Here is a 26,319-nt window from a genome sequence, read left to right on the forward strand (position 1 = left end):
GATGTTCGGGGCGCACTCGGCGCCTTGAACACGAACACAGGCGAATGCCACAACCCCACCCCCTCCACTGTATTGTACTCTTCTATGGGAGAAGAGAGGTGTAACGTGTTTTTCAGTGATAAAAAAGGCTAACAGGCTAACCACTAAACTGAAAGTATGATATTTTAAATTCTATAAAAAAATATTATAATTGAAGTAAAAAAATTAAAACAATAATATCTAGAAAAAGTAGAATTTATTAGTTAGTTAGTCCCAGATAGTGTCTTTATTTGTTATGTTATGCTTTTTATTTAAACGTGTTTGAACAAATGTCGTTAAATCGCTTATAAGCGGCACCAGCTATTGAAAACAACGAATATTAATAGTGACATTGGAAGCGATGGAGGTGCTATTTTATAGTTTAACCTTCATTGCCTTTGTGTTTGTCTCAGGCGTTAACACAGGTTGGAAATTATTTTTTTGTTTATATAAAATTAATTTAATTTATAATTATATATTATCAAGACGTTTTAAATTGTCTTTCTATATGTGCAAAAAAAATATGAGTTACGACTTTTATTGTGGACTAAATATACAAAATAATTTTCCTTAACAACGAGCCGAATGCATCACGTCAGGCGATGCATCGTTTCTTTACATCTTTAACTTAAATTTAAATCAGTATTATTTTTATATTATCATCTCATTGTTTCGATAAAACTCATATTAGACATTGTTTATTTCAGATCTGTATTTTTTACTATTTATAATGTTTATGTTCAGCAAAATTATTTGTTTCATTCATTCATTTTTTTAACCAGCATCAAGTTCAACAATCTTACATAATCAAAAATAAACTGTGTATAGATTACTGAACAATATAACTAAGGATAAATAATGGATTAATAATAGTTAAAAAAATTAATCAAATTTAAAAATACAAAAAGTACATTCAATCAAGGCGACTATAAATATCATTATAAGATTTGGATTCTCTTAAATTAAAATATTATAATTGAACTTCATAAAATATTAAAACGAAGGTCACACAACGAAATCACTCGCTCGTTTACTCCCACCGCGCTCCGCGCGTTTTTTGTTATACACAGTAAATCCACTTTAAAATTTGTATCAAGCGCAAATTTTTGAGCCACGACTGATACATATTAACTAGCTGCTCCACGCGGTCTTACTCGCGTTATCGCCGCAGAAGGTCGAAGCGTGATGTTGTATAGTTAGAGGTTCATATTTCTTGCATGTCTATTGGCAATGGTGATAACTTAGCGCATTCATATTAGGCTACAATCCTAGCGTTGGTTCATCTTAAATCTCTTATATAGTAGGTTTTCAGAAAACGTCCTCTTGAGTTGCAACTATAGAACACTGTAAATTAATATTTAAAGCGCTTCACAATCAATTATTGCACAGTTTCATTTGAGGAAGAGACACCTACTCGACAGCATGCATTTGTAATGATCGTTGGCTAAATCTTTAAACCTCTTGTGATTTAAGCGTCTAGTGCTTTTAATTAAAGATTTTAGGATTACGTGACGATTTACAAAGCTTTGAGAATAAACCTAATAGTTTTCCAGTTATCTTATCAGATTTCTACCTGATGTTAGATGTTCTGTTCTATTACAATTTTTTTATCTATTATATAGTTGGGTATTCGATATATTTTCATTAAAGAAATAAATGCAATTACTAATTAATACGTACAGTAACAGCCTGTTAATGTCCCACTGCTGGGCTAAGGCCTCTTCGCCCTTTTTGAGGAGAAGGTTTAGAGCTTATTCCACCACGCTGCTCCAATGCGGGTTGGTAGAATACACATGTGACATTATTTCAATGAAATTAGACACATGCAGGTTTCCTCACGATGTTTTCCTTCACCGTCAAGTACGAGATGAATTATAATCACAAATTAAGCACATGAAAATTCAGTGGTGCTTACCCGGGTTTGAACCCACGATCATCGGTTAAGATTCACGCGTTCTAACCACTAGGCCGTCTCGGCTTCTACTATTAATACGTACTAATAGCTTACTAATTATTGTATTTGTGGTAGGGCTTTGTTAGCCTATATCATCCTACCACTTTATCAGATATCCTACCGCCAAACAGTAATACAAATAATGTTGTGTTCTGGTTTTAAGAGTGGGGGCATCAGTCTAACTACAAACACAAGGGACAGAACATCTTAATTCCTAATAGTGGCGGTGCATTGGGAATGTAAGGAATGGTAATTATTTTACAGCGGCAATGTTTAGTGGCAATGGTGACCACTTATCATACTAACTTTAATAAGTAAATTTATAATGAAACAATGACCAATTTAACCACAAACGGTTCTTCGTTTATTTTATTCCATGTTAATAACATAAAAATGTTAATAAAGCACTGGCAGTTAAAAAGCGCACGATTTACCCATTAAAATAGGAATATAATATGAATGGATTATAATAATAATCGGATAATTATAGCTTATATGTGTAAATTAATGTCTGAATTATTATACGGACTTACAAATGCTTACATGTTACTTGAAAATATTTTCAAGAATCGTAAACCTACACAATTATATAATCAACACTACAACCGTCTATATCAAATGCTTAATTTTCCTACAGTTCATTTTAAATCTTCATCAGCCATCTCGACTATGACGTAATGGATTTTTTTTGTCGAATGTCGAAACAAAATTATTAGTTTCCTAGTAATCAAGATATTTTTATATCTTTTACGGACCATCAAAGTGGGTTTTACCGCAGTAAGCCAATAAAAAAAAAACTAACGGCCGTACTCATAAACGTTTTTTGGCGTTTTTTTAAAATCTCTGATTCCTTTCATTCTGTCAACATTAATTTAACATCCGGAACAAAAATTCACAACGTTTTTAAATAATCACACACAACATTTATATTTATTTACATTTATAAAATCAATTGAAATTCAATACATAAAGATTTTCTTTTAAAAACCTAATAAAATCTCATTCGTGAATTAATATAGTACTCATAGCTACTCGTTAAGCCTGGATGTCACTAGCTATTACCAGTTATAACTAGTTTGTTGTAGCAATTATATAATTACTAAATCAATGATCAATAGTTTGCTCGTTATTAATCGTTTTCAAAATATTATAAGATATCTTGCTGAATAAGGGTCGAAGATTGTATAACGGTTGAGTCATCATTTCATATCATATTAATTAGAAAGTTGTTATAGTCGGCCCAGTGGTTAGGACACGTGAATCTTAACCGATGATCATGATTTCAAACCCGGGCAAGCACCACTGAATTTTCATGGGCTTAAATTTGTGTTCATATTTCATCTCGTGTTTGACGGTGAAGAAAAACATCGTAGGGAAACCTGCATGCGTCGAACTTCATTTAAATTCTGCCACATGTCTATTCCATCAACCCGGATTGGAGCAGCGCGGTAGATTAAGATCCAAACCTACTTCTCAAAAAAAAAAGGAGAGGAGGCCTTAGCCCAGAACTGGGATATTCACAGACTGTTACTGTATAGTCGACTGTCGAACTAGTAAACATCATTGATTGTTAATGTTACGACATTGTATCTTATTTAAATTAAAGTAAAACGAATTAGTAACCATAGATCTAGATAAATATTTATTTAAGAAAATCATTTGTTCTGATGTACTATCAACACACAATACTACTTAGTCTAGAAAGCTGGTATTTGAAACAAGTTTTCTTTTATAGCACACACTTAAGCTAAATAAGCGTTTTTGGAAACTTTAAGTTTAAGGGGTAGGAGAAGGGTAACATTGTATGAAATTAACACGTACGAAATTGGATGAGCAGCTATATTACCTTTAAAAAATATTGATTATTTTATTTATTCAAGTGATTTACAACATTTTTAGCACTTGCCTCATGCCATGCCATTACGTACCACCTTCTATATGCTTGGAGTTTACGTTTCCACCTATTGCCCGCGAAAGTAGAATTCACTGGATACTTTTCAAGGACTCCTCGAACACTTGCACATAGACATATTTAAAATAAGCTTTATTATTATTAGCAGAGAATCTAAAGTTGAAATAGCCCTTTTGACTGTGTGATTTTGGTTAATCTTTATATTTTGTTACGTAGTTTTAAATCCACTTCGCTGATATTTTAGATTCATTTGCAAGCAGTTCTGCTGAATCGAAGGCTTCAGCTGACTCCAAACCTTACAGCTCAGCGGACGCCTCAAGCAGTGCTACTAGTTCAAGTTACACCGGTAACGATAGCAACTACAAGCCATCAGAGCCAGGTAATGTACCTTTAGTTAACAATTTCATTATTTTACATATATATATATAGGCCTCTGCATCTTTGACAGATGATTTAAGCGGCATCGCGAAGGCACTTGTTAAGTTAGCTCCGAAAACATTATTAACTATCGAATAAAATTATTTTTCTAAATATTAGTTATTTGTCGTACAAATTTACGAGATAAACTGAGTTTTTCTTATATCGAGCTAATTGCGGTTTACAAATATGCCAAACAGAAAAAAAAACTGAAAGATAAAATGAACATATATAATATATATCTTTTATCGCATATTCGGCACTAATTGTTTGATCAAATAATTACTAGAATCCTAAAAGTTACCGAGTTTGGCGAGCATAAAGTAAATAAAAGAGTATTCCGCGCAATTCTACAAAATTCAACATTTAACAGAATGCAAGAAGAACGAAAAGGAAATATCGTGTATTAACAGCGTATGCGAATACAGAAACTGCTCTGATATTGGAAAACCAATAAAATGCGTCAGACTGGATCCAAGGAAATGTATTAGAGGATGTATTTGTGAGAATGAATATCTGCGAGACGACAGTACAGGATTATGCATTCCAAAAGATCAGTGTCCAAGTAAGTCTATTACTTTTTTTTATAGAATAGGAAGGCGGACGAGCATATGGGCCACCTGATGGTAAGTGGTCACCAAACGCCCTTAGACATTGGCATTGTAAGAAATGTCAACCATCTCTTACATAGCCAATGCGCCACCAACCTTGGGAACTAAGATTTTATGTCCCTTGTGCCTGTAATTACACTGGCTCATTCACCCTTCAAACCGGATTACAACAATATCAAGTACTGATGTTTTGCAGTAAAATATCTGTATCTATATCTGTATCTGTAATTACAATGGTTCACTCACCCTTCAAACCGGAACACAACAATAACGAGTACTGCTGTTCACCTTTGTTTGCAGCTAAAATATTTTACAAACACAAACAAAAGCGTTTTTTACACTTCAATCAAGTCCTAATTTAAGTTATGTACTAAATTAACTCATTAAACTTACTTAACAATCGGTTGCCTGACCTAAGACCTTGAAATGTCAGAAAATGACATGTACTATGATAACGTAAGCCATATAAAGTAAATACGGAACAAAATAGCACATAAGTCGGTTTCAACATTACACGAGTGGTATACGAAGTGAGTTCTTACATCACAATAACACGGATGGTTTAAATTCAGATGCTATTAACTAAGTATCTTTATATAACAATATAAGTATTTATGTGCAGCAACTGCCTCATTGGCTTAGTGGCTTGATGTAAGACCGCAGACCTGGTCCTGGTTTCAATTCCCAGGTCGGCCCATTAAGCAGTTATTGGGTGTTCTGACAGAGTCAGAAAATTCTTAGTAGCATCCCGGAGTCAAGTTGGAAGTGTACACTCCCGTGTCTCGGAAAGCACGTAAAGCCGTTGGTCCTGCGCCTGAACTCTTACCGGTGTGGATTATGTACATCAATAGTAATTATAAATTAATCATTTGTTTTTACGAAGAGGTAAAAAAATTACACGAAACCTAAATTTGCCGGCCATGCATAAATAGATAGTACATTATGCCTTCTTAAGCATGGCCGACGACCTATATTAAATATTATATTAATGACTTGATATTATCGGTCGGATGGATAAAAAAAATAGTTATTCTGTAAATAAATTCCCAGTACAACCAAAGTTACATATATATTTATTTTAATAAAACTCATTACATTTTTTTCAATCACTGAGTCACACATCCAATTAATAACTTTTAATTTTAGTCTTTCAATATGTGAGCACACATTTTTAATAGTGTTACCGTAGCCTAAAATAATATCAACTAAAAATTTACTAAAATTAATAAAAATTGGAACAACAAGGAGAATCAAGTGTAGAATGTAGAGGCAAAAAAGTAGAAAATTCTCAAAGACGTGACACAGGATTTTGCAGGATATTGAAGAGAAAGAATACAGGATGACACCAGGAAATTGTACAAAAGATATATGATGTCCCTTCTAAGTCGTATAGAAAAAGCCACACAGCTAATTCAACTCGTTTCGAAACATGGACAAATTTACAGAGCTTTAAAATGACACACTGCATTTCTTACCAAACTTGAAAAAAAAAAATTAAAAGCGTTACTGTCTGTGTTATAATATTTCCGAGATCAGTTTTTATAAAGATAAGTTATACAATTATAAATAAGTTTATGATGATTATTTATTATATACATACATACATTACTGCATCTAAAATCAGAGGAAAATATTAAGTTAAGTCAAAATGTATGCATTAAATTTATCTTAAGAAATCGTCTCCAATACCAATAAAAGAGCCGTGAGGTAAATTCCGATCGTAAATTTAAAATCCATCGAAGTCCGCAATTTATGTTTTATAGATACTACGTCCAATGGGAATTACCAATAGTTTATTCTAAGATTTAAAACTACGAAACCTACATTTATTTATTAATTCATTCATTTTTAATAGCAGCAGCGTAAAATTAAGTTTGATATATTTTATTTGGAGTTAGTACTAACTAGATATTTCATCAATATAAATTACTTACATTAATTTCTGATTTACATAACTATATATGAATCAATTCGATGGTAAAAGAGCTTAGGTTAGTTAGCATTCGTTGATTGTTATATACTATTTCAGTCAAATTTTTAACTTCGTCGAGTTTACTATATACTCTATATGAGTTACTTTATAAATAATTAATATTAATAGACAGATTGGTGTAGACAGAAAACATTAATTATTTTCTTACTTTGAATATAATGTATATATGTTTCTAGTTATCCTCGTCATGGCATTATTAATAAGGCGGATCATGCATAAAAGATTGAATAGATGATAAAATAGCGTGGAGTTATTAATTATTGATTTTCAGGCAGGATATATACATTTAATTATATTTAATTTAATATTAGTACAATAATGTTTTCTGTCGGTGAGAATTATATAATATTCAATATTAGAAAACATTTTTGCGACAACATCGTAAAGTAAATGCATGCGTTGGATGAAATTCAGCTTCATGTGTATCCCACATTAGAGCTCAGAAGTGTAATAAGCTCCAAGATTAGAGGCTTCTGCTCAACATACGGACATATATAACCTTTAATTTACTTCATTATCTCAGAAAAAAATTATACAATTTTAGCGGAAAAATGTGGTGTTAATGAAATATATGACATATGTCCCCCGACCTGCCCCCCACAAAGATGTGATGTTGATGAACGGTTGATTCGATGCGCAAAAAACCCAGAACCGGGCAACCCAGCTTGCAAGCCCGGATGCAGATGCATCGATGACTATAAAAGGAATGCATCCGGCGTTTGCATCCCAAAAAACGAATGTTGTAAGTACCCTTTTAATAAATTGAAGTTTACACTCGGCGGTATAACAATACGTTCCTATAAAAATATTGTCATTAACAGATAGAAAAACTTTGTTCATACTATAATAACATCCAGTCCGGTCGAGTTATTTCCGAATAAGTTTACATAAGAAACTTTAATTATTTAAAAATAAATTAATTACTTTTAACAACTTTGGTCATGGTAGCCATTCTTAAGGAATAGTCAACTGTACTAGACATAATAATAGTATGCCAATACAGGTACATATTATCTGGTCCTTATCGTCATCATGTACATTCATCTTGTTTTCCTAACCTTTATTAAAATATTTGTTATCTGTTCATTGAATGTTTTATCTGTGACATCCGATTGGATACAATGAACATTAAAAAAAATGTTTTATCAATGAAATCAAACAGAAACTTGCTAATTAATTTTAATATAAATAATTTATATTAGTATTTTTATTTACAGTTACTTGCACTGGTCAAAACGAGGTTGTCGGATGTCAAACATTGCTCCCTGAGACGTGTGAAAGTATTGGTAAAAACTACACCGCTATTGAGCCAGCAGTATGCACACCTGCGTGTCGTTGCAAGCCTGGCTTCTATCGAAACAAAATAAGAGATTGCATATCCAAGGAACAATGCCGTATGTATTATTAAATTTTCACTTATTAGCTTATAGAAAATTTCAATTATAATAAATGTTAAGTAACAGTCAGTAAATGCTTCACTACTGGGTGATATCTGATGGAGAAGATTTGGGGCTTATTCAACCACATTGTTCCAATACGTTATGTCACACGATAGACATTTCTCAAAATTTTAATAGGGCTTTGTGCAAGCTCATCTGGGTAGGTACCACCCACTCATCAGACATTCTACCGCAAAACAGCAATACTTGGTATTGTTGTGTTCCGGTTTAAATGGTGATTGAGCCAGGCACAAGGGACATAACATCTTAGTTCCCAAGGTTGGTGGTGCAATGCCGATGTCTATGGGCGGTGGTGACCACTCACCAACAGGTTTGTTCGTCCACCTACCTATGAGTAAAAATCATCCAAACACGTCTTCCTCAAATGTTTTACTTCACCACCGGAAACCAAATCAATAATAAAATATACAGCACATAAATACTGAATGATGCTAGCTCCGATTAAAATTTGTAATCTTCAGACAAAAGGCAGTGGATCATATTAATCATCATAATGATCATACATATAATTGTAATTATTATAGCCTAATCAAATAATCTCTTCAGTGAAGTGTACCGGACCAAACGAATACTTCTCATGCGGATCCGCTTGTGACAACGTCTGCACAACACTGGACACGCAGAACCAAACAAACTGTCCGATCAAAAATATTGTCTGCAACCAGAAGTGCTATTGTGATGAAAATTACGCTCGTGACAGTAATAATACTTGCATACCCATAAAAGATTGTCCAAGTAAGTTAAATATATAAAACAGTTTTTATTTAAACTTGGACGAATGATTGACAGATCAGCTCCGCAATAAACAATTAATAATTATTTTGCAACTAATATAGATTATACTTGATTTAGAAAAATAAAATTGAATTTTTGACTTATCACAAGCCTTTGATATTGTATGACGTACAACGAACAACACAAACGTCTTATAGTAGTAAGGTTAGTTATTATCATTTTCTTTTGTTCATTTGGTATTGACGCAGCGTTGGAACGTGATTGTCTATAATACTAGGCAACAACTCTATTCTTAATCTTGAAGGATAAGTAGGTCATGATAGTGATTATACATCTACACCAATACCCAATAATAATGGAAGTGAAAACTAATCCTTACAGATAAAGCGTTGCATTTACCCTATATGCCATTTTTCTGTGCTTGTAATTACACTGAGTCACTCATCTTTAAAATAAAAAAGCAAGGCTTCCTATCTAAAAGGGTACACAGTAATCCAATAATCCAGTAAGCATAACAATAAGGCATTGTTTTAGCTTATGTTATACACATTTTTATACAGCCTGATTTAAGTAAATAGCTCGAATATATATTAAATACCTACATATGTCCGGTAGCGTCAAAAATAGATATAATTATGAAAAATATTTTTTAGCTACCTTTCGTTTTTAACATCTTGAGACTGAGATTTTTTAAGTGCTCTTTAGAATGTCAAAAGAAAGGGTTACAGCTTCCCTAATTTCATTTCGACATTTTTTACATAATTTGTTTAACTTTATTATACAAAATGGTAGTTTTACGTATTTATGTGCGAAAGTTACATACGTCATTTTATATTACCAAGTTTGGCTTTTGACTTCGTTGCTGTTGTTAACTTTGATGTCTTTACCAAGTCTCAAGGATGTCTGTGTGTTTATTCGTTTCATTGATTCCGAATTTATATCATTATATATATTACCTTATTATATATTACATCTACATGTATAAGAACACCAACTATATTAACAAATATTATTATTATTATTTTCTAATTATCTTACTACGTCTTAATATGTATTGTCTTACTTGTATGCCCTCGTATATCCCACACCATCGAGTTTTACTCGGAAATAAATTAAATTAAGCAACACAAGCAGTATATTGATGTTTGACTGAAGTAGCTTGCTGTATTAAATTTTGATCATGATCTCATTAAATGTATTCGAGCACTGAGAACAATTCTATCGACAACTTATGTACACATATTGGTACTTAAAGTAAAATTTAAAATCGTTTCATTAATCTAATTATCTGAAATTAATAATTATTGCTTGAAACGTCTTGAACCCAATCGGTATTTGTAATCGTTATGATGTACTGAAGGCGTTGCTATTTTGTTGGTGATTAATTTGATAGGATACATGGGACTCATAAAGAATAAAAACTTCTGTAAAATATGAGTTTGAGGAGAAAGCTTAGAGCTTATTGCACTACACATGTGGCAGATTTACATCCGAAACGTACAAACCCTCACGATATTCTTTCACCATAGAGCCCAAGATCAATTATTATTTATACTATTTCATTCACAAATTAAACACATGAGGTTTCAGAAGCATGAATCACCAGACTTACGAGTTTGTTGACTATGACGTATTCGAGCTTTAATAATAACAGCTCGCGTTATAATAAATATTATCCCCAAATTCTCTAAGATACGTCTTCTCCCTATGTGTCTACGCACGTAGGTTTGTACAGACCACGAAAACCAATCCATTCTATCGCAAAAAATAAATAAATAAAAAGTGTTAAAAAATTAATCATGTTTATTTGCGGTTTCAGTTAACAAATGTGGGCTTAACGAAATATATGACACTTGTCTTCCAATATGTCCTCCGCCAAGATGTGATGTTGATGAAAAGACAATCCAGTGCCTACGGAACCCAGAACCAGGAGACCCAGCTTGCAAGTCCGGATGCCGATGCATCGACAACTATAAAAAGAATGAATTTGGCGTTTGCATTCCAAAAGAAGAATGTCGTAAGTACTTCATGATTAATAATGTTAGGAATACATAGATTCTTATAATATTTTATTTTTATATTATATAGGGGTTTTATATTATAAATAACCTATTGTTATCGAATGTATTGAAACTCATTGTATATCACCAGCCATTATTCCGGCTGAGAACTGTGGGCCTGATGAAGAATACGTCGATTGTGCTAATGGAGGCTGTGGCAGATGGGAATGTTCACAACAAGGTCAAATTTGTATTGAATTAGCAGAAGGTGATTGTGTTGGAGGATGTCGCTGCAAGGAACCTTTACTGCGTGCGGAAGACGGATCATGCATTCCAGCTGATCAGTGTCCTCGTGAGTATTTACTTTAAAATTTGGAATAATTGATAAATCACTTATTTATCAACATGTAATTGATATATTTTTTAATAGTTATTTGTAATGCTCAAATGCCATGCCATATAAATACTAAGCAACCCATTGTTATCGAATAACATCAGCTAAAACTCCGCCTGAGAACTGCACGTTTATTGAAGAATACGTGGATTGTGCTAATGAAGGCTGTGGACAGTACTAGCTGTTGGCCAACTTACTTATCTGTATTATGAAAATGTACTCAGTGCTTAATACCGTAAACATAATGGAAAGTCGTTTAATTTAAGAAAAATATTATTTTTTTTTTAAAGAAGATTATAAAAGTATTTGTTTTTTTAACAGCAACGACTCCGTCTGTCATCTGCAGAGATGATGAAGATTACTTGGAATGTGCAAATGGAGGCTGTGGCAGGTGGGAGTGTGCGCAACAACGTCCGATTTGTATCGACTTAGTAGAGGATGGTTGTGTTGGAGGATGTCGCTGCAAGGCACCTTTACTGCGTGCGGAAGACGGATCATGCGTGCCTGCTGATCAATGTCCTCGTGAGTATATTTACTTTAATGGAATAATTTATAAATCTCTAATACTTCAAAATTTAACTGGCATATTTCTCGATAGTTATTTGTAGTGGTCAAAATGAAGTGGTCGGTTGTCGGACTGCCTGTCCTGAAACATGTGAAAGTATTGGTAAAAACTGTACCATTATTGAAGCAGCTGTGTGTATACCCGACTGTCGTTGCAAGCCTGGCTTTTATAGAAACAATAACGGACATTGTATATCAGAGAAACAATGCTGTAAGTATAGTAACATTATAGTAATTTATATAATTAAATTTAGCGAAAATGTTATCGTAGAGTTCTAGTAATTACTATCAGACAAAATATATACACATAGTACCATAGTACCTTCGGAAATCGCATTGAGATGCTCTTCAATCAAAGCTTAATTGGCTTGACGTAACTGTAAAATTGCGAGGTATCGTTACTTCTTCGTAGACGTCGACAAGGACATAACAATAAAAATAAAAATTGTAATCTTCTCATCCGCACTGATCAAGTATTAGTGTACTACTTACCTTAAATTAAGTTTGTAAAATAATTTACATTATTTGTTGATTATCGTATAATTTTGGCTAGTTGGATGAACTGCGATACATATCATACAACTAATTCATACTAGAACTACAATAGAAAATATTTTTTCAATTTTTTGGATTTTATACATATAACTTTTGTTTAAATATGTAAAAATTTGATTTTAAAATATTTTGATACATAATTATTCTTACGGTTATTTGCGTTTCAGCTAATGAATGCGGTGTTAACGAAATATATGACATTTGTCCTGCAACTTGCCCTCCACCGAGATGCGATATCGATGAAAAGACAATTCTTTGCTTACCCAACCCAAAACCAGGGGATTCAACCTGCGCGCCCGGGTGTCGATGTATTGACAATTATAAAAAGAACGAATCCGGCATTTGCATTCCAAAAGAGGAATGTCGTAAGTACTTCGGTGTTATCATGGTTCACAAGATTAATAATTAAATATGATAACTTTCTTATTTTAAGTGAATCCGTGCGTATTTTAACTATATATACATAAATGTCATTATATAAATACTAAGCAACCCATTGTTATCGGATTACATCAGCTAAAACTCCGCCTGAGTTTATTGAAGAATACGTGGATTGTGCTAATGAAGGCTGTGGACAGTACTAGCTGTTGGCCAACTTACTTATCTGTATTATGAAAATGTACTCAGTGCTTAATACCGTAAACATAATGGAAAGTCGTTTAATTTAAGAAAAATATTATATTTTTTTTTTAAAGAAGATTATAAAAGAATTTGTTTTTTTTTAACAGCAACGACTCCGTCTGTCATCTGCAGAGATGATGAAGAATACTTGGAATGTGCAAATGGAGGCTGTGGCAGGTGGGAGTGTGCGCAACAAGGTCTGATTTGTATCGACTTATTAGAGGGTGGTTGTGTAGGAGGATGTCGCTGCAAGGCACCTTTACTGCGTGCGGAAGACGGATCATGCGTGCCTGCTGATCAATGTCCTCGTGAGTATATTTACTTTAATAGAATAATTTATAAATCACCAATCCATCAAAATTTAATTGGCATATTTCTCGATAGTTATTTGTAGTGGTCAAAATGAAGTGGTCGGTTGTCGGACTGCCTGTCCTGAAACATGTGAAAGTATTGGTAAAAACTGTACCATTATTGAAGCAGCTGTGTGTATACCCGACTGTCGTTGCAAGCCTGGCTTTTATAGAAACAATAACGGACATTGTGTATCAGAGAAACAATGCTGTAAGTATAGTAACACTATAGTAATTTGTATGATCAAGCATTAATTATTTATTGTTGCTTAATTAAATAATATTTCTGGTTAAAAATAACCGAGCCAAAATAAATTATAATTAAATTTAAATAACAATACGATGAATAATTAAGTAATATTAAAATAATTTTCACTTCGGCTTTTAGTTTAGTTAGGCATTGTTCGTTTTAAGTTTTATAATACATAGTTCGGGATTAGTAATTAATTTGGATACCTATGTCTTGATATTTTTCCTACGCAGTGTCTTTTTGCTACAACTGCTTAAAACGTCTATTTGTCTTATAGTTATTGATATTATCATTGTACCTAATAACATAAAATTTAAAAATAAATTTAAGCTACCGTTAACTTTTTACAATGTGGCATTATAATCTATGTAACATTGTCACTTGTCTCATTGATTTTTAAATCACGAGTATATTATTAACGAGTTAACGTAATTTTAGCCAAAGAATGTGGTGTAGACGAAATATATGATATTTGTCCCCCAACCTGCCCCCCACAAAGATGTGATGTTGATGAACGGGTGATTCGATGCGCCAAAAACCCAGAACCGGGCAACCCTGCTTGCAAACCCGGATGCAGATGCATCGACAACTATAAAAAGAACGCATTCGGCGTTTGCATCCCAAAAGAAGAATGCCGTAAGAAACTTTTTAATAGTTTACTCACACATTGGGATACCCCGCATTCATCATTTATTCCCACAACTATATTATATAGTTATAAAACCAATATTGACTATAATATTATATTATATAATAAGTATTAACTTGTTATATATAATAGTAATTCAATTTTACTTTACTTGCATATGTTTCAACAATACAGGCACAAGATATATAACAGTAAGCCAAAATATTGTTAACACAATTAATGCTTCTTAGATTGTCAATGTTTTAAATTGATTTGCAAAGGTTTCTATAAAAATCATTTATTCTTAAATTGCATTTTACCTTAATTTATTCTTAATATCAATGCTAATAATTTATCCCATACATAATATTACATTTTATTCTTTTACCAGCTGGCGTTGTAAGCTGTGGACCAAATGAGATCATCTCAAGCTGCGTAAACGGTGGTTGTGGAAGATGGAATTGTTCTCAGACAGGTGAAATTTGTATAAAACTACCTGAGGATGGTTGTCGAGAAGGCTGCCACTGTATTGACACTTATTTACGAGCTGACAATGGAACTTGTATTCCAGCGGATCAATGCCCACGTAATTGTTTTTTTTTATGTTTCTCTATATCTATAAAATTATTTTACGAATAGGCAGATGATATTTATTATTAAAAAATAAAAGAGCTCTCTTACTTGTATGGATATGACTGCACTTGAATATTTACTCATTATTAGCTGTTGTTGCCTAATTAACTTGTCTGCGTTACGAAAATGTATTAAATGATTAATACCATACACATATTAAATCGATTGTAAAACGTACGTTGATTTCAACAGCCACAACTCAGCCTGTCATCTGCAGAGACGATGAATACTACTTAGAGTGTTCTAATGGAGACTGTGGCAGATGTGCGCAAGAAGGTCAACTTTGTATCGACTTAATAGAAGGTGGTTGCATTCCTGGATGTCGCTGTAAAGAACCCTTACTGCGTGCGGAAGATGGATCATGCGTTCCTGCTGGTCAGTATCCTCGTAAGCGCTGTATTCGTAAATCATTCATGAAGGTTAAAATTTTATAACAATTTTTATCATATATAAATATCATATTTATTTGCAGCTATTTGTACTGGTCAAAATGAAGTTGTCGGGTGTCGTACTGCTTGTTCTGAAACATGCAATAGTATTGGTAAAAACTGTACTATTATTGAACCAACAGTGTGTATACCTGCTTGCCGTTGCAGTCCTGGCTTCTATAGAAACGCAGACTACATTTGCGTACCAGAGGACGAATGCCGTAAGTATATATACACATTTATTTTTATTGAATAGACAAAAGGACGAGCAAATGGGCCAGTGTACTACTGCCACCCGTAGACATAGGTGATGTCAGAAATATTTCCCATTACTTACATAGTAATTACTTGTGCCTGCAGAAACACTGGCCCACTTACCCTTCAATAACATTACTACTAATTATTGCTATTTGGCGGTAGAATATCTGAGAAGTGGGTGGTACCTACTTAGACGGGCTTGTACAAAGCCCTACCACCAATTAAAACCTTTATTTACATGCACACTAATATTGAAAAAGATTACTACTACTATTTCTTGTCCTACTCTCCTCTTGTGAAAATGGTTAAGCAAAATATTATACTTGATGAAAAATACTGATCCATTACCTAGAAGATCACTGTCTAATTAATGATCGTCAGTACGGGTTTCGACCAAAACGGTCCACAGGTGATCTTCTAGCGTACGTAACACACCTCTGGGGTGAAGCTATCGACAAGCATGGAGAATCGCTGGCTGTCAGCCTCGATATCTCCAAGGCTTTCGACAGGGTCTGGCACAGAAGACTTCTCTTCAAGCTACCGGCATATGGTCTGCCTGCTCAGCTATGCACCTGGATTGCCAGCTTCCTACACAAGCGTAGCCTTCGTGTTTTAGTAGATGGTTGCGCTTCACAATTCTATGTAGTGAATGCTGGGGTCCCCCAGGGATCTGTGCTATCTACCGCACTCTTTCTTTTGCATATCAATGATATGCTCTCTCTTGGGAACATACATTGCTATGCAGATGATAGTACAGTGCATGGTGGATACCACGGACGCGCAGTGGCTGGGCGGGCAGAAACTGAGGAGAGGCGGGAGAATCTTGTCATTGAACTCGATAGGACGTTTGAGCTCATCGCCAAATGGGGTTCTGATAATCTTGTTGAGTTTAATGCCAAGAAAACACAGGTATGCGCTCTCACAGCAAAAAATTCACCATTTTACCCTCATCCCTCCCTCTGTGGCACACCGCTGATGATACAAAGCAAAATCGCCATGCTGGGGATGGACGTTCGCTGCGACCTTAGTCCAAGGGATTACATCGAGGCTATTATAAAAACAGCTTCACGGAAACTCGGAGTTCTGAACAAGGTGCGGCGTTTTTTCACGTCACAACAACTGTGCCTGTTATACAAAACACAGGTACGGTCTTGCGTTGAATATTGCTCGCACCTTTGGGATGGCTCCACTAAGTACCTACTGGAGGCCTCGGACCGGTTGCAGCGACGTGCAGTACGCATTATTGGCGACGTAAAGGTCACAAACACCCTTGAACCTTTACAATTGCGTCGCGAGATAGCAGCACTGAGCGCTTTCTATCGACTGTATCACGGCGAGTGCTCTGAGGAATTATTCTCTCTAATTCCTGCTTCCCCCTTCCTTCTTAAGTCCACGCGAGCTGGTTCTCGATGTCACCGCCTAACTGTGACATCAATTCCATCGCGCACAAAGAAATTTGGCAACTCTTTTCTTTGTCGCACTACCAAAAAATGGAATTCCTTACCAGCTCACGTGTTCCCCTCCTCTTACAACCCGGGTTCCTTCAAACGAGGCGTGAAGAGGCATCTTGCAGGCCGGCAAGGCGGGGACGGCTAGTACAGAACATTCTTCCCGACTGTACTGGCCGTCGTCGCGTTTGGACTCTACTACCACTTACCATCAGGTGGAGTAGAGTCATTTGCCATCCCGGGGCATAAAAAAAAAAACATTTGTCTACTATATTAACACAAAAAATAATAATTGGTATTATCAATAAATATGTAGAAATTGACGACATTTTTTTTATATCAATAGCAACAAAGTCCACCGTCTGTCGGTCTGATGAAGAATACTCAGGTTGTGCCAATGGAGGTTGTGGAAGATGGAAATGTTCCCAGCCAGGTCAGATTTGTATCGACTTAATAGAAGGTGGTTGCATTCCTGGATGTCGCTGTAAAAAACCCTTACTGCGCGCGGAAAATGGATCCTGCATTCCTGCTGATCAATGCCCTCGTAAGTGTATAACAATGAATTGTTTATTTTAAAATATCTATTAAAGTACGCTACTAATATAACTAATTCCATCACAGCTGTTTGCTTTGGTCAAAACGAAGTCGTCGGATGTGAAACTGCCTGTCCTGACTCGTGCGAAAGTATAGATAAAAACTGCACTATCATAGAACCAGCAGTTTGTCAACCTTCGTGTCGTTGCAAGAATGGCTACTATAGAAACAAAAATGGCGTTTGTATATCCAAGAAACACTGCTGTAAGTATTATGAAATTTTAGTTATTGTTTTTCTTCTGATTTCGTCTAATGGTAAGTGATCTCCACCAACCATAGACATTGGCGATATAAGAAATAATAACTAATGCTTAGATCGTCAATGTGCGACCAATCTTGGCAATAAAGGTGTTATGTCCCTTGTGCCTGTTACACTGGCTTACTCACCCTTCAAATCGGAACGCAACAATACTAAACATATATAATTATATTTTATATAAACAGCAATATAAGTAATTATATGTTGTTTATTGTTGTTATTCTATAATCTTTCCAGTGCAGTGTTCCGGTCCGAATGAATCATATTCCTGTGGACCTGGTTGCGACAACGTCTGTGCTACGTTAAGCAAAGAAAACCAAACGAACTGTCCTATCATCAATAATAATTATTTCTTTTGCAATCCGATGTGCTATTGCGATGAAAACTACGCGCGTGATAAATACAACATTTGCATACACATAGAAGAATGCCCCAGTAAGTAAAAATCTCCAATTTTAATATACACCTTAATTTATATATATTTGTGTTTATAATTCATCTCACTTGATGTTGGAACAAAGTAAGAAATGCATGAAGTATGAAAATCTGTCCCACTGACAACTATCGTGACCAGACTCAACCATTACCCAGCGTTGGATTATTTACAGACTGTTTCTTTACTTTAATACTATCACAGTGGTTAGAACACGTGGAGTTAAACCTTGGATTGCCGATTTAAATGTAACCAATGACATTTTACAATTAATTTATATGAATAATGAGTCTCTAATAAGCAAATCTGCAGAATATAGTACGCAATGAACACAGCGTAGTGGTATTAGCTCTTTTAAAGCGTTTTTTAATCGTTTTTTTGTATAACGAGATATTCGGCGTATCAGAAATATAAAAATATTTTCTTTGATTAATTAATCTAAAAAAAAAATTCTTATCTTTTCTGAAGCTAACGAAAATGGAATTAAGAAACTTACAGATGGAAACATCGTTTTTACTGAAAATTTCCTCCGAGTAAGTATATTTAATTTATCTACTTACATTTTAGATTATAACTTATTTATATTTTTTCTTACACTGTTACTAGGTCTCTTGAAATGATAATGAGTGAGCAAAATATGATGATGGCCCAGTGGTAAGAACGCGTGAATCTTGACCGATGATCGTAGGTTCAAACCCGGGCAAGCACCACTGAATATTCATGTGCTTAATTTGTGTTTATAATTCATCTCGTGCTTGACGGTGAAGGAAAACATCGTGAGGAAACCTGCATGTGTCTAATTTCCTTGAAATTCTGCCACATGTGTATTCTACCAACCCGCATTGGAGCAGCGTGGTGGAATAAGCTCCAAACCTTCTCCTCAAAAGAGAGGAGGCCGTAGCCCAGCAGTAGGACATTAACAGGCTGTTACTTAGCAAAATACGTCTTTATTTCTAACTACGATTATATATTAGTGTTGCAATATGTCTCGACACATAAGACACACATTAGATACCGTAGACGCATTAAGCTCACGATTTATATCTTGAACGATAATCGATTTTATAAATTTTATCTTTAGGTACTATTTTTTTTATTTTAACAATATTTTGAGTATGATTTATATTTAAACAATAGATTGACGCAAAACTTAAACATAAACGATTTACCTATAAATTGCTTAGGGGTGATTAGTTTAACTAGGCTCTTCTATTTTCGAATGTCAAATAAATGATGCAGGTACAAATCAGTGTGTAATCAAGCTCCGCTATAAAACATTTATAGAAATTATAGAGTTATTATTTTTCTTTTTTAGGTGGCTAGCAAAATGAATACAGGAGTCAGCGCAGTATACTCGCCATTCAGTTTATTGTTCTTGTTAGCACCATTAGGTCTTTATACTAAGGGGGACTCGGAACAGCAAATTTTAAAAGCACTGAATTTGCAAAGCAAGAGTTTGGTACGTAGTTTGATATTTAGTAGTTTTTAATCAACAGAAGAACAAACTTTATTTTTTTACTCTCCGGAAAATATTCAATATTGTTATTCTAATTCCAACATCATAGAATCACCCCCTTATTATGCCGACGAATACAGTAAGCAACGTGTCATTAAAAACGTATGTCCACCTGTTATGTGTCGAACAGCTTCAACCAAACGACAACATGATTTTAAAGCAGTTTATTTGTATAACAAAATAAAATAAAAAATATACATCCCTTATGTAATCGTAAAGCTAAAGTAATTATTAAAAATTGGCTACTAGGACTAGATTATGAACAAACTGAACTGTTGTTGCTATAATACTTTGTGAAACAATTTACACATATACACACATACACACACACACACAAACGCACACACACGCAAACACAAACACACACACATGAAAACACACACATACCTACACACTCCACTAATATACAGTATGAAATAATTATTAATCACTTATTTTTATTTACATAGAACGATATGACACTAAAAAATATGAGAGAGGACACTGATTTCTGTAATACAGGTCTTTGAGCCTAGCTCAGAAATCAGGGACTTACTCAGGGAATACAGGGACTAGCATAATGATGCTTTGTAACTTTGTATGTGAATAAAGATTATGTATTATTATTATTTATTATTATTATTATTAATTTGATGGCTGAGTGTTTATCCTAAGTGTTTATGTCAGTGGGCGAAGGTGATGATTCGAAGGCAAATGGACATTCCATCGTCTGGGCTATTTGTAAGGCAAAAACTTACAAAGTAAAGTTTAAGTTTCAAGGTCAAATCTAAATGAAATAAATATTTTAAATGAGAAAAATTTCTCACAAAAATCGATTTTACTGACCATCGTTCGTATGTAATACGTTGTACGCAATATTTTAACTAAATAAATAATTTCAGATCCGTTCTACAATACCCCTTTATTTGGATGAGCTTAATTCTCAAAAAAACGTTACACTCGATCTCGCTGCACGAGTTTACGTAAATATTCAATACAAATTAAGCAAAGCATTTGAACAGGATACTAAGAATCTCTTCAAAGCTGAAGCACAAAACTTGGACTTTAGCAAATCGGAACAAGCAGCAAAACTTATTAATGACTGGGTAAGTTGCATAAGTAAAAACAAACATGACAAGGTCAGATTTAGTAGACTTTTTTTTTATAAAATAGGAAGGCGGACGAGCATATGGGACACCTGATGGTAAGTGGTCACCAAACGCCCTTAGACATTGGCATTGTAAGAAATGTTAACCATCGCTTACATTACCAATGCGCCACCAACCTTGTGAACTAAGATGTTATGTCCCTTGTGCCTGTAATTACTGGCTCACTCACCCTTCAAACCGGAACACAACAATACCAAGTACTGCTGTTTTGCGGTAGAATATCTGATGAGTGGGTGGTACCTACCCAGACGAGCTTGCACAAAGCTCTACCACCAGTAACTAACTAACTGAATCCTCATTGGTTGTATGTTGCATCATCGGCTATAATGAGCCAATGGCCCTTCAAATCAAACTAATATTAGTTAATCTAACTGTAATTAGCTTTTTAGAAACAATATTTAATAGCCATTTACTTTATTTCGAAGTGTGAATAAAAAGTGCATGAGAGTTTCATTTGAAATGCCTGGCAGCATAATACTTCGCTAATTACGAGCATAAGTCAGTTTTAACCACTGCCACCAGAAGGCATAGCATATATGCCTCTGTTTGTTTCGTAAAAACTTTTCGTAAAACAACTGGTGGTAGGGCTTTGTGCAAGCTCGTCTGGGTAGGTACCACCCACTCATCAGATATTCTACCGCAAAACAGCAATACTTGGTATTGTTGTGTTCCGGTTTGAAGGGTGAGTGAGCCAGTGTAATTACAGGCACAAGGGACATAAAATCTTAGTTCCCAAGGTTGGTGGCGCATTGGATATGTAAGCGATGGTTGACATTTCTTACAATGCTAATGTCTAAGAGCGTTGGTGACCACTTAGCATCAGGTGGCCCATATGCTCGTCCGCCTTCCTATTCTATAAAAAAAAAAAAAACTAATAATTAAGCTAAAGAGATAAAAATATTATAGAATATGATTTCTATCAACTTACTAATCAAAAATTGAAGTTTGAAATATTTTTAAAAATAAAAATTTCCATTCTCTGTCTAGGTTGAATTTATTACAAATAATTTGATCCAAAACCTCGTATCACCCGACACCCTCAGCGTTAACACGCGTTTGGTTCTGGTGAATGCTATTTATTTCAAGGTAATGTTTCACAATTTATGTTCATCCTTCATAGCAATATTTATATCTTATAATGTATATGAATATCGTAAACCAAACTTTCCTCTTTAACATAGGGAGACTGGCTTTATTCATTTAAAGAAGAAAATTCAGAAAAACAAATTTTCTATGTAAATGAGAATAAAAATGTAACGGTGAATATGATGAATCAAATAGGATCATTTAAATATGCTGAAATAGAGAATCCTAACATTCAGGTAAAATAGTACTATTAAGTAATGCTTAAGAATATCGCTAAATATTTTTTATTATTTGTAAAGAGTACCCTACGTCCTCATCTTTCATCCATACAAATTATATAACTTTGAATTAATATGTATGTAATGTCTGGTAACATAATAGTGTTCATAATTTTTTAAAGATTTATATTACATTGTTGCTAATATTTATATGTATAAACTTGTTTTATAGATATACTCATGATAACACAGGTATTTCAGGCTTCATGGTTTTTAGGTGCTCTTAATATCTAAGTACTTGTATTGTTATTCAAATTGATAAATAAATAAAATATGTATGTGAAATAAATACAATTCGTGCAAATAAACTAATAATCATCATTTTCAGGTTCTAGAATTGCCATATGTAAATAGGAATTTGACATTTGTAGTTTGTTTACCAAAATCCAAAGATGGTATAGAGGAATTCATTGATACACTCGGAAACCCGTCATTTTCAGTACTAGAAACAGCGATTAAGAGCTTAAAGTATAGAACGGTAGATGTTTCTATACCCTCAATGGACGTAACTACCACTACAGATTTAGGATATGTTTTGCGCCAGGTCAGAATTATTCTCATTATTTATTTTATGTCCTATAATTTAAAATTGCCTCGTGGTAGGACTGTGTGTAAGTCTATCAATACTCTATATTACTAAGTTTAGTTTTAAGCAAGAAATTTGAATATGGAAAGCATGATAGGCATAAGGAATATATCTTGTTTTCTATGGCAGCACATGAATAATGTAAGAAATCGTTGGTACTTCTTGCAATGCCAGCGTCTAATGCCAGAATAATTGTACTCCGGCCGATTTGCCGTTGCCAAATTTATACATAATTGATCTGGTAAACGGAAAGACACCGGAACTGTTCTAATCTAATATGTACAGCCAGGCTCAATAAAACCCCGTAAATTTTCTACCCCTGGGCGAATGCATCCTCTTCTCTTAAGGAGCAGGGGTAGCTTGTTGCAGCTTTTGTGCAACACGTGTTTTCAATAGATGTGGCAGACTTTCATACAATTCCTTCAAGTTTCGTAGCAATGGAAAACATTAGCATCGAGTATGAAAAATATTATTAACAAAAATTAAGCACATGAAAAATCAGATAAATAATGCAAAGCACTATAACGCCAAACCTAAAATCGGATCCTATAAAATTTACAGTAACAAATAGTAACCTATTAAAATGGATCATGATCATATATTGCATTCATCTCTTTTTTAGTTAAACGTGACAGCAATATTTGAGCCGGAAAACGCTAATTTTAGTGGAATATTGGAAAAATTCCAACAGATTTTTGTATCATCCGCTACTCAGAAATCTACAATCATTGTGACTGAAACTGGTACAAAAGCAGCTGCAGCAAATGGTAGATATGATTACATTTTAGATTAGATATCGTCATTTATATCGCTTTCATTACCACATTTTATCTCTTGATAATTACTTTATATCAAAAATCTTGATCTCGAATCTATGTATATAAATTATGAATAACTTCGTTTTATCCTTTATATTTATATATTATAAAATAAGAGCTGGTATGAGATAATTACCGTTTAAAGTGTTACAAAAATTTATGAAAGTGGATCTAATTATGACATAAGTATTATAAGAATTTAATATATTTGTATTTTACTTAGGAAATGTCATATCATCTCACCGTGCGTTTCATTAGAGCTGACTATGAATTATTGATCGATTGATTGATTGAATACATGCATCGATCGAACGGAGGCAAGAAAGCAATCCATCAGCAATTTAATTCCCAAAAAGAATGGCATTGAACAGTCGAATGTTGATGATAGTAATTAACTATTGTTTATACATTTCGTTGAAACGCATGACCTATATCTACGTATATTTATTATTACCAAATAACGCACTATTTACTTGGCTCGAAACCGTGCGGCTTAGTTGCTTACTAAATCGTCTCACAAAGTCACTACAATCACCTTTACAAAATTGATTGAAATCACAAGCGACTAATGTTCAATTTCTGTAACGCTATTCATAGTCAAATTTATTAATCTGACTAAATACTAAACGCTCATTGGTCGCCTATTATGTCATCATTTTCCATAGACCCAATTACAATTCAAATTACCTTTTTTCGAGGTCAGTCATTTTTTCGTAAATGTCGAACAGAATAAGTCGGGCGTTTGCCTGCGACTGACTACTTGTATGGTCGATTTTCTTGTCGCCGTACAGCAAAAAGCGAAATCTACTCTACTTTGACATTTGCTGTTTTAGTCTCCTAGCTTAACCATGCGTCGAAAATCGATTCAAGGAATGAAATACAATCGCGTCTCTATGATATCCTATTTAGTTATATATGTCACTAACGTTTAAATATTTTTTATTGTTTCTATATAATATAGAAAAATATTTTGTTTTTTTTTTTTTAATTCGAGATTTGTAAAGCTTTAATATCGCTTTTCAAACTCCAACTACAAAATCCCCACAAAAACTCCCTACAAAATCCAAATAAAAAATGTTTCGTATACTTTGAAATATGTTTTTTTTTACTTTCAGCGATTATAGTTGGTGTTACATCTGTATTACAGCCAGCAGAAGTTACTAAATTTTTAGCAGATCATCCATTTGCCTATTTCATTTTATACAATGGAACACCAATATTCTGTGGAATATACAGAGGGCCTGAATAAAAAAAACAAAAACACCTAACTGGTGTCTTCACTTTAAATTGTCATAATTCAATCAAAATATGTACAATAATAATTGATGAAATAAATTGTATATATAGAAAATTAAGGTTTTTTTAATTTATTTTTTCAGTGATAGGTATTCGAGCACTTGCAGCTTCTCAAGCGGAAATAATCAAGGTTACCGCAAATCATCCATATGCTTATTTTATTATGTACAAAGAATCTCCTATCTTTTGTGGAATCTATATGGGAACGTGTTACATTAATTTATAACACTGAGCCATACTCTATTTATGAATAAATCAAGTTATTCAAAAATATAATACATTTAAATATCTGTTTTATTTTTAACGTAATCTAAAAGGTATATAGAAGATTTTGAAAACTTTTTATATTAAGGCCAAGTCCGCACTGCGTAAGGCATTGCATATTTCTGTAATATATGTATTTATATAAAAACGTAATTGCGATTTATAATTAAAATGGTATTCATAAAAGAAAAATTACGTGGTTCGGATTTATGGAGCAAAATTAATAACGCGTGTAAACTTTTCGCAACCTAGTAGGTTACACTGACGATTCCGCTCATTTGAGAATCAATATGACATAATTTTTAGCAGTAGCATGTATGATATGATAAAACAATTTATTGACGATATTTTCTTTTAAAAAATAATCTGTGTGTCAAATCAAGTGTTGTTTTATTATAGTAAACTAATTATTATAAAGAGTTATTATTGTTTTTATGGGAAGCATTTGCTCTTTTTTTAGTAGTTGTTTTTTAGTTAAAACAGTTAGTCCGCCTAACGAACCCACCATTCGGCACCAACCTTGACAACTATGATGTACCTTGTACTTGTACTTACACTGGCTTACTCACCTTTCAAGCGGGAATAAAAATAATACTAAGTATTACTGTTAAGTGATCCGGCCTAATTCAATATTTCTATACACACGAAATTATTGTAGTACAAATATTAATGTAAAATTAGCTTCTTTTTCCGATTCTCTATGCCCCACTACAAAGATAAATATGGGAAAACTAGATCATCAATAAAATAATGTTTAAATCATCCATATCCATCGGAAAGTGTAAACTACTTCCTTTGAAGTTGGTTAAAAA

The 26,319-nt window shown here is 33.8% G+C and overlaps 1 protein-coding gene across 2 annotated transcripts; it reads left to right on the forward strand.

The window, feature by feature from the left end:
* Positions 1–338: 338 nt before the first annotated feature.
* LOC126768777 (zonadhesin-like) lies at positions 339–25,268 on the forward strand. Of its 2 annotated transcripts, none has more exons than XM_050487075.1 (28): positions 339–443; positions 4,129–4,263; positions 4,675–4,866; positions 7,450–7,647; positions 8,123–8,299; positions 8,912–9,100; positions 10,920–11,117; positions 11,252–11,452; positions 11,816–12,016; positions 12,093–12,269; positions 12,781–12,978; positions 13,342–13,542; positions 13,619–13,795; positions 14,273–14,470; positions 14,854–15,048; positions 15,288–15,470; positions 15,568–15,744; positions 17,576–17,773; positions 17,851–18,027; positions 18,320–18,517; positions 18,984–19,048; positions 19,831–19,974; positions 20,913–21,116; positions 22,167–22,265; positions 22,361–22,501; positions 22,872–23,087; positions 23,752–23,896; positions 25,063–25,268. In XM_050487075.1, exons 1-28 carry the CDS (start codon positions 380–382, stop codon positions 25,194–25,196), a joined length of 4,782 nt encoding a protein of 1,593 aa, XP_050343032.1. In that variant the 5' UTR covers positions 339–379; the 3' UTR covers positions 25,197–25,268. The 2 variants fall into 2 exon arrangements, with proteins under 2 accessions (XP_050343032.1, XP_050343031.1); XM_050487074.1 differs by having other exon boundaries at positions 15,288–15,482; positions 25,063–25,264.
* Positions 25,269–26,319: the final 1,051 nt, after the last annotated feature.

Source organism: Nymphalis io, chromosome 5, assembly GCF_905147045.1.
Source record: "Nymphalis io chromosome 5, ilAglIoxx1.1, whole genome shotgun sequence".
Taxonomy (NCBI): Eukaryota; Metazoa; Arthropoda; class Insecta; order Lepidoptera; family Nymphalidae; genus Nymphalis; species Nymphalis io.